This window comes from Opisthorchis viverrini, assembly GCF_000715545.1.
Source record: "Opisthorchis viverrini unplaced genomic scaffold opera_v5_186, whole genome shotgun sequence".
In the NCBI taxonomy this organism is placed as follows: Eukaryota; Metazoa; Platyhelminthes; class Trematoda; order Opisthorchiida; family Opisthorchiidae; genus Opisthorchis; species Opisthorchis viverrini.
The window spans coordinates 147,801-157,524 of record NW_008751844.1 but is presented as its reverse complement, the minus strand read 5'-3'; the positions used below and the strand labels follow the sequence as shown (position 1 = coordinate 157,524).

The 9,724-nt window shown below is 44.1% G+C and overlaps 1 protein-coding gene across 1 annotated transcript in view; it reads left to right on the top strand.

Annotated features, from left to right (window-relative positions):
- Positions 1-9,160, top strand: part of T265_07807 (hypothetical protein) — a gene marked incomplete at both ends in the record, with an annotated part of 11,094 nt that extends 1,934 nt beyond the window's left edge. Inside the window, 3 exons of the mRNA XM_009173436.1 lie at positions 5,975-5,988; positions 6,208-6,359; positions 8,893-9,160. Of these exons, the coding sequence (XP_009171700.1) occupies positions 5,975-5,988; positions 6,208-6,359; positions 8,893-9,160 (434 nt within the window). The remainder of the gene's footprint in view (positions 1-5,974; positions 5,989-6,207; positions 6,360-8,892) is intronic.
- Positions 9,161-9,724: the final 564 nt, after the last annotated feature.

Sequence of the window (9,724 nt, the reverse complement as noted above, 5' to 3'; positions counted from 1 at the left end):
AGTACGAGTCAAAAAGTCCTCGGATAGAAACAAATCAACGCACCAATTGCTTACAAGGAATACACACGACGCAATAAAATTTGAAATTGGCCAATGGGACTACCAGGAAGGTGCGTTTCCGCCAACCACTCACAGCAGTTGATATCAGCTAGTCCTTGAGGTCTATATCAACTCACCCAACCACACACTGGTAATATCACTTCGATTGGTGACGAAACGTTTGCAAGCCAATCACCAAGCTCAGCCCACAAGCCAACGCCCATCTGCCCAATCACCGATAAGTGCATCCTGGCAACAAAGATCCCGGCAGATATCCAAGAGAATAATTATCTGGTTGACTGCTCAGTACCAGAACGTTCAGTGGGGATAACAGGTGAACCTACCCTGACGTTGGAATCTAATTGGACTACTATACAAAAGCTGTTTGCTTCACTTAATTTCTCAGAGAATGTTAGGGGAACATGGGATTGAATTTTTCCAAAATTTTCTGAGCTTTCTAAAGGTTGGATACGTTTTCCAGCAAACTAGTGGATCCAATCGGAAGAAGCAGTATAAGCTTATGGTTCCTTTATACGGCGAAACGAATTTGGGCAATAACTGCGAGGAGAAACAAACTATTTTGATTAACAGAATACGATTCCTGTGGCTTTACTTCGTCCACTCCAAGAAACCAAGGTGTATTTCAGCGGAACACTATTAAACGACCCGAGACGGGCCTTGTTTGTGTATTCAAATTTCTAACTGACTGCCGCTTCAATTACTCGCAGTTCATATATTAGCCTGAACGTACTATCTCTAACCAATCCATCAAGACATCCGGAAATGTCGGCGAGTTATGCGTTTTCTTCTGAGCCGACGAAAATTTTCCGTGCCTCTGGCTATCACCAGAGCATCGGTTATTTAGCGTCAATACCAGGTAATTTTCGAAATGGGCTTCACGATAATTCTCTCCGTTTTTGTCGTGGGAAAAGTAGCTAGAACCGGGCTGACTTGTCCGTGCAGTGAGACATTGCCCAACCCGTGAAACCGACACCACCGCTCGATGTAGATCCGCCATACCGAATACCATGAGACGAACAGAGATGGTAAACAAAGCTTTTGGTTGCTCCTCTCAGCTAACACACAATTAATCCATCAAACCGCGTGCGAAGACTACTGTTACTTCTTGACGAAAGTAAAGATAGGAACACTAGGGAGAGCGTTCGGATAGGAAAGACATGGGTCGATGTAGCCCAGAATCAAAAGACGTCAACTTCAGACAAGTTTATAGGGTTTTTCGCAGGCCAGCGCAAGATCACAGGTGGCACGAACTTCTTTTGGGCCTAAAGCTATGGGTCAATCGCGTCTGCAATCGATAAAAGTCTGATTCGTTCCAGCCATGATTTTTCCAGAGATGTTCACAGTGCGACGCCGTTTATTTCACTTGGTTAGATGATCACCCTCAAAATATGTGCTTTTAAAAGCTCCCAGACATGATCAGGTAGATAAATCAGACCACTCCGTAATCTACGCAAGAATCATGTCGTTGACGGTGTTCATACAGTGCAATAAGGATCTTTGGTTTGTCTGTATAGATAAGGCGTCGAATAAGCTATAGCAACCTAGTCGCTTGTCTTTGGGGCTTGCTGAATATTGCGCCACCGTCTTCTCTCCACGTGGGTTGCCGCACTTGGATGACGCAATCACTGTAGGAACCGGTGTGTGCGAACAAGCACTGAAAGGAAACTGTCGGATCATATGGCCCAAAGGATTGATGAAGAAGCCACAGATGGCAGTTTCTGACAAAGGAATCTTTGTTTCTACTATGCAAGAACACCCAGGATGGTCATTTTCAAGTTCACAGCTAGTTCCTCTTCCTCAACCTGAAGTTGTTGAGTTCAAAAATTGGAACCCCGAACTTGAACCAAAGTAAGAGTGTTTAGGGAACGCTCACAAAATGTTTGTACAGAGGGACGCATGTCTAAAGCCGAAAAATTAACGCACGCAGCGAAACTGGATGGAGGACGTCATCTGTGACGCAATCCATTCACTCACGTGACCATAATGTGCTCCGGCAAAATGTCAAGCATGACAGCCGGGTGACTACTTATGGTGGCTTTTCACTTTCTCGTCTTAAGTTATCTAACTAAAATAACCTTTATCAAGGGCATGCGAAACTAAAAGGTTGTGCTTGTTTGCTTGTTTGTTACGTAAGCTAACGCGCGAAATACTGATGCCTACTTTGGGGCGAATGCAAGCAGCGCAACCGCATGCCAAACACCGTACCTTAACCCATCAATCTACAAATCTTTTCCAGCCACGCGGCCGGACAAGGAACATGTAAACTGCGCATCCGAACCATGTGAAACACATTACTTCCTGATCACGTGCTTACAAGGGTCACATCTTGAACACAACGCAGTTAATAGTTCTACACTGTCAGCAGTAACCTTTGTGTACTAACGAACATTCAGGCTGGCGTCATGTGATTGTTGTGGCCACACTATTGATCAACAGGCATATTTCATCAACGGTTAAGTGGTTAATGCGGTTTCGTCTTATTCGGGCCAATGGAACTGAGGTGCAGGTGTAAAGATTAGATCCATATCTGTCCACGGCAGCTGTGAATGTAACTGATCCTCTTATAATAAAGGGTTGGGAAACATTGACCATATTGTACGGCTTTCATCGAGTTTTTGCTCCGAAGTGAGGAAATTGAGGAATAGTCTTCACTTGATTGTACGTGATATTTGAGAGGGGTCTCCTTGATTGCTGATTGACTGATAACCACCCCGTTGGTCAAAGTGCACCGTGGGTTGAGATTACCGGTCATGTGAGTGAGGTATGCGCATTTCGACGGGGTTTATCCAGATATCATGGCTGGCAAACTTTAAAAAGTTAGAACCGTGGAACGAATTCTTCAAAATCGATTTACTCTATTATGCATACCAAAATTTTGAATGATCTTTTGAAAATGTCCACCTACTTGCATTTCCACCGGTTAAATGAGAACACTTTTTAAGCCGAAAAATTAAAACCAAACAAAACTAATCAACTAGTCAGGTTGTCTTAAGAGAATGCCGGCAGTGACTTATTCCCCGAAATTAGAGGAAAGAAACCGAAGTCGATCACAACAAAATGCGGAATCGTGGTCCTGTTTAGGAATGCAGTCAAACAAGCCATTGTTATCTTCTTGATTGGTGGTAGATCTATGACACCTTCACGTCTTTGATCATCAATGTCACCTAGGTATAATTGGAATCGGCAAATTTGCAATGAAGCGTCAAGGAGGTGGATTTTCGGACATTCCCCTCCAAAAATGCATCCAACACTACAATATAGGTTTGCTTGACCTTGCCACTCACCTGTCGAGGTGAGCCTGTCTTATTTGTAATGGTTGGAGGCTAGAGGTGGACAGAATGTGACATGACCAAAGGCGGTGAAGAATGCTATTCATATATTGAGTGCTTCTAATGCCACTCGCTCTCCAGAATTGGGTACACGTGGCCCTCCTTGACCATAACTGGAAGCACTGAATGATATGGTGACTAAACGATGTCGTCGGCTTTCATACTATCAGATTGTCTGCTAGAGGTGTATGCACTTCTGATGTGGAAGGCTATCCCCAGGCCCCTCCCTGTCTCATTGTTTTCTTCTTTCGATTAAAAGGCTTCACTAAAGCAAACTGATATGGTTTTGCGACAGTGACAAACCAGCGTTCTCATCTGGTGTTGCTGTTTATGACGATGAAGATGTTCATGAATCACGCAATGTTCTGTTTCGAGGTGGCTGGATAGGGAGCGAACTTACTAAACGGTCCTTGATTCGAACCCAGCCTCTGCATATCGACTACACCTATCTATGCTTTGGCAACCCGGCCTTCGTGCTATCTTCGGTCGGCGTGACATTGCCCATGTAGCAGCCGAGTTCCGTCGAAAATTTATATCGTTTGGACAGTGGTTGCATGCATCCACTGCGTTTATGATGGGCAAATACCAGAAAATTCTCTCGAACAATGTAATTTGCTATTTAGTTTCAAATTATAAAGGGGTAGTATGATGGTGTTGTCACTAATATGTGGATGGAGGGTGAATATGAACCAACGCCCATTCTGTAACAGTCGGTGAATACGCTTACTTGCACTGTTTGTTGAAATCGCCTTTTGAACAAAAACCAAGCCTGGAAACATTACAAACGAGAGGTTCAGCTGGGTTCCAGGTGAGTCTCTCGAAAAACCAAATTGGTTTGCAAATGAGTGTATATTCGCTAATTTTGTGCAATTTGGTTTCAAGTAGAACATAAGGTTGACGGAAACCCGGGGACTGCGCTTACCTGATGAGCCCCAAAAAGGGCGAAACCGGTCGTTGGTTGTAGACGGATTTTCAGCAACCTTGTGAGTAGTACATTACAAAAAACAAAACCAGTTTTATGCACCCACCGTAAATTTCACACCTTCTCTCGCTAGGTGGTTTTCATGTAAGCGACCGAATCTCCAACAGTTAACCTGAGGTCGAAATTGACTGCAAAATTTATCGGCTGGTACTGTGCAATCTACCCTGATCCCATAGGAAACTTTCCAGGGTCAACAACGATTGGCTCAAACCGAGGTTTTTGGATGCCGTGCTGCTTGCAGGCCCAATGGTCTGGTAATACATTGTCAGATCGATCCTCGATTCTCACACCATTGAGCAAAAAGCTTGGGGGTGAAATATCGATTGCTGATTAGTCGTTGATTGTTTTCGTTTTTTGGATGAGTCATCCTGGTTCGACTGAGTAGGCGGAGCACATATCCACATTCGATTTGTTTGAAGGAATGCGTCGCGGTTTTCCAATACTATTAGCCAGTTCATTACGTGTCTAATCACCATAATCTACGTGAGATGTCTTCAGACGTTTTGGAAGTGCAAGTTTGAATGTTCCACCGGGGACAAAATGCTGCCCATGTGCAACCTAAAAAAGCTGACTGAGCAAACGGTCTGGTTTCTCAGGCATGCGTCACTGCTTCCATACACTGAGCAGGAGGAGACGTGAGTGACTGTTTTTTTATTCTGTAGACTGTTCGAGGAATCGGAGTGCACTAAGATGATCATCATTTAGATGTCACACCTAAGAATCACTACATTTTGAGGAAAGATTCAATAGCTTGAATTTCCAATGATATAACGGCTCTGTCCCGTGATGAAGTGTCCTCACATAACTGTCATTGTGAACACATTGGTGTACCATGAATGGGCAGTCGCACGTACAAAGTGCAGTCATCGATTTGCTTATCCTCTCGCATTCTTCTTGTGCAAAATATGTCTAAGCTGTTGGCACACCCTGTTAGAACATTCAACTGGAGACTTTCGTAAAAGAGAGATCCAAATAGACCTCTCATTAACACCACATGAGTGTATTTTTCCGACTGCAGGAAGTGGCAGAACATCAAACTGACGGAATCTCAGGAACTGCACCTATCTAATGAGCCCCCAGGGGAGATCAAGGAGGTTGACAGTGTGCCAGCAAAGAGAGTGATACTTTAAGCCAAGAAAACATGTTCTACCATCATCGTGGATTCGGCTGTATAGTGTGAGGGAGGAGACCAAAGACATGCTTGCTAAATGTTACAAACGCTATGTTGACCACATCGTTATTTCGATCTCTGACCAAATACACTTACAAACTGAGCTTGGAGGGTCAACTGAATTTCAACTAAAACTCTCGCTTATGGTAACCTTCAACTGCTAGTTCTGCGCGAGGTTTACCACAGTCTACCTTGTACGATATTCCTGGTAAATCACTCTACTCATAAGGCGACTAAACAATCGCCGACAGTCCACTCACGGTTCTTCCTTCATCGGAATCCTCAGATGAGCGCTGTCTCCAAGTTTTCACCGAACTGACGAGACTCGGAAAGAACCAAACCTGTCATGAGTTGTCGGGGATGCTTCAGCTTCTTTATGATTAGCGTGTTCTGTCAGTAAAATATTTCGGTTTATTTTTCTCTCTTCTCAAGTCTACTCACTCCAGGTTAGTTGGTTTCTGTGAAAGAGAGCTAGGCGACAATTTGGCATTTCTAGTTATTATGGCCACACTATCGGGCGTAAACCCACCTGGAATGGTCAGTACATCCACTTGCAACTTACTGCTCCTGTGGTTTATAGAAGAGATATGGTCAAAACACTACTCCATTGTTTCTACTGTTGGTAAGATCGAGGACTTTCTCCATAGGACACATGAAACAAGCAGCCCTGGATAAGGTTCAACCGTAGCAGTCCTCCGGTGCCTAGCTGCCATGCCACCCGAAGGAAGCATGGGGGCTGGGATACTGCCAGTTTGCCCAAGCCTAGAGGGGAAGTCCAGAGGCAGAGGCCGGGTTCGAACCACGGATCTTCGGGTCGGTAAATTCGCGCTCTAACCACTGAGCCCTGGATAGCACTTTACCAGCCCCTCCCTGCACGTGAGTGTAAAGAATATAATCTCTACACATCTCTCTACAACAAGTGGGAAAAACTGCCTGGCAGGTTTCAAGCGTCTATAGCGCTACCTGACTGGGTAGTTCTGTAAGGCGAACCAATCGACTGACATAACCAGAACAGGTACTAGGTCGGCACTCGAGCATTCAAGCGGATCACTTACATCGCTCAAGCGTGAACGCTTTTGCCTGCTAAAATGTGATAATTTCAGGCAAATCCAGCGTGCTAGCATTGCATGTCAAATGTCCGAAGTTCAAAGCCGTAATTAGAGAGAAACTCAAGTCTGCTGCTTCACCCTTTGATGTGGACTCACGAGAGTAGTTTCACAAGGCCAGGAGAAGAACTGTCTAAATGTTAACGATGCGAACATGAATTTCGCAACTCTCGCGACTAGTTGTCAGCTTACAACAAGGAATCAAGTGTCGTAAATGGTGACTACGGGCAGTTAGCAAGGCAACGCAACTTAATTTGGGACAATCCGCAATTAACAGACTAAATTGCTGACTCAAAACGTCTGCCCGCCTGAGTACCATTGCCGGACTACCAATCGCTAACCCTACAAATATCTTCTAAAATCCTTTCATTGTTGTTATAATGCGCCAATCGTATAAATGTCTGTTCTACGAGGACAACCAATGGCAGTGAAAGAAATGTTAACACCTCGCCACTTCAGTCCTCTCATGGTTCTGATCATTTGGCCCTGTGGGACTCACTACGCTTTCAGACGCCTCATCGCTTCCCGTATTTATCGTATCACGTATGACTTACCCTGTGAGAGAATTCTAAGAAGTATTCCTGATTTACTGGATAACAGTGTCCAATTTATGGGATTAGTTTACCAATCCTAGTTAGTTGTGGACAGCTTGCCAGACGTATCAGGGTGATCGCAACAGTTGATGTGTTCTCCACTACTTGCTTAGGCTTCTTGGCCTAAATTTTCTGTGTAAGATGGGCGTTCCTGTGTTGGCCACTTCAGGAGCACACCTTAATTTCCCATAAGAGTTTTGTTAATGTATGTCCAGTGAGTCCAGAAGTAACCGTAACTATTATCGATGAATTTGAGTATGATTTCCTTTTCTGTGGTGCACTGTACCCAAAGACCTGGAAAAGAGAAACCTCTTCGGTGTGAGTCCCTAGTTCGATCTCACAGAATATGCGTAAATCCCGATGGCAAGTCCAGGGCACTGTTTGTTTCTGGGTAAGCACGTGGGATAGAGAGAACGACCATCCAAAACAGAATATGCGCAAATCCCGATGGCAAGTCCAGGGCACTTTTTTTTTCTGGGTAAGCACGTGGGATATAGAGAACGAGCCATCCAAAAAAAATTGTTCCTCGTCATTCAGCGACTGGGAGGAATCTATTCCCCCGTTGCCACAGAATGATAGCATCTTGCTTCTAAGCCCGGGTGTTGGTGCTACTTCGAACCCCTTTGACAATCTTCGAGTGCTTGTACGAACTGTAACTCATTAGGCAATTTCCATGTAGAGGAAAGTTGCAAAATAAGTCGCTGAATTTCAAAAGTTACCACAGTATTCACCAAGACACCACACAAGCTCTTTAAAGCCAGCACTTGCGGTAGGGCAGTCAAGCAACATCCATTCGAATGCATTATATAACGGAAGATTTATCAGAACTTTAGTTCAACTTCCCGCTAAATTCAAATTTGATAGTGTGTATCGACAAACACTCATAAGCGACTCATCTCGAAAGGTTTTCAGCAACCTAGTGTGTAGTTCCGTTTGTGAAAATAGATCATGTGTACTTTTGAGTTAAACAACTTTGGGTGCATCATAGTGTGTCGTACCCGTTTTTTTTCAATCAATCATTTCGAATCAGGTTTTTGTAACCTGTCTGGATGCCGTTTTCGTCAATGTGTAGGTGAATTTAACCATGTAGTGCGTTCGAGTAGGACGATCGGATTCGGTAAACACACGTTGCAGGTGCACGTTGCTGTCACGTGGATCTTACATGGGTTGTCCGGCCTTTGGAAATGAAGTTTGAACTACTGCTATAGCAGGTGATAAATGTACGACGTTTTAACGTAAGCGTCCAGCTAATGTTTTTGTTTGGCGTAACAGCGGTCTTGATTGGAACTTTCGATTAGGGCCCATCATGGGCCTGAACGGACATTTCATAGCAAACAATTTGAGAGTCCATAACAATCAGATTGATAAGGCTAAAGATGACCTCCAGTGAAGAAGTCGGACAAGATATAGGACCACAAAATTGTTCAAACCTTGTTGTTGAGGCATAACGCACTGTGTATAATGTTGCTGACGGCTTTTTGACAGCCCATAACCGGCTTCGCCCTTCCCCTTCGGGCTCATCAAGTAGGGGTAATTCCACGATTTCCGTCAATCTCATGTTCTTCTTGAACCCAAACTTGGAAAGTGTTGACAAATCTGTCATCATCATCATCATCATCATCATCATCATCATCATCATCATCATCCACAGCATTGAACTAATATTCAGCACCGATATTTCGCCGCCCTTCAACCATGATTTATTTGAAATACTTATTGTGAAGAATGAAGGGAATGAAGGGGGAAGGGGCGCTAGCTTACCTTACTGCAATCACTTCAAGGTGCCTACGCCGCAAGACACTCATTCAGGCAATCTGGACAACAAGAGCCTCACTAGCATTGATTATTGGCTATGTATTGCGGCGTTTTCAACCAGGCGCAGTGGGGAGCGTGCAGTCTCTAAATTGGAAGACGAATAGCACCAACAGCAATCAGACTTTTGATGACCTATTTTATAAGTTCTTGTCTCACTGGCATTGCTCACCTGAAGAACCCGAAGTTGAAAGGCAAAACCGATTGTAGGCGTTCGAAGTGTTTTCAGCAACCTCATGAGTAGTGTGTTACGTTTAGAAAGTAACGTGTTATGGTATCTCGAACAAAGTACCAACTGGAATTTGAGTCAGCAGCATAATCAATAGAGGCAAGTCATCATAAACGAGATATTCAGAGCTGGATTCAAGTGAGTCTCCTGTGGAAATTAAATTCGTGTGCAAATGAGAGTAGATGTTCGAACCTTGTTGGAACAAGTGGTCTGTCTTTGTGTCCAGACTATTGGGTGGATGGCCTGTTTGTAATTTTCGGCAAACACTGCATGGCAGTTCCTCAGATAACGATTACTTTTTTCATGGCTCAACTTTATGCCAATGGCAAGGCTCCCTAAACTATGCGTTGCTCTAGATTGCCCAAATGGACTACATTTAGTTGGCTTCTTTTTCAAAACAAATGTATAACCACGGACAGGAGGTATGCACACCACAGTGAGT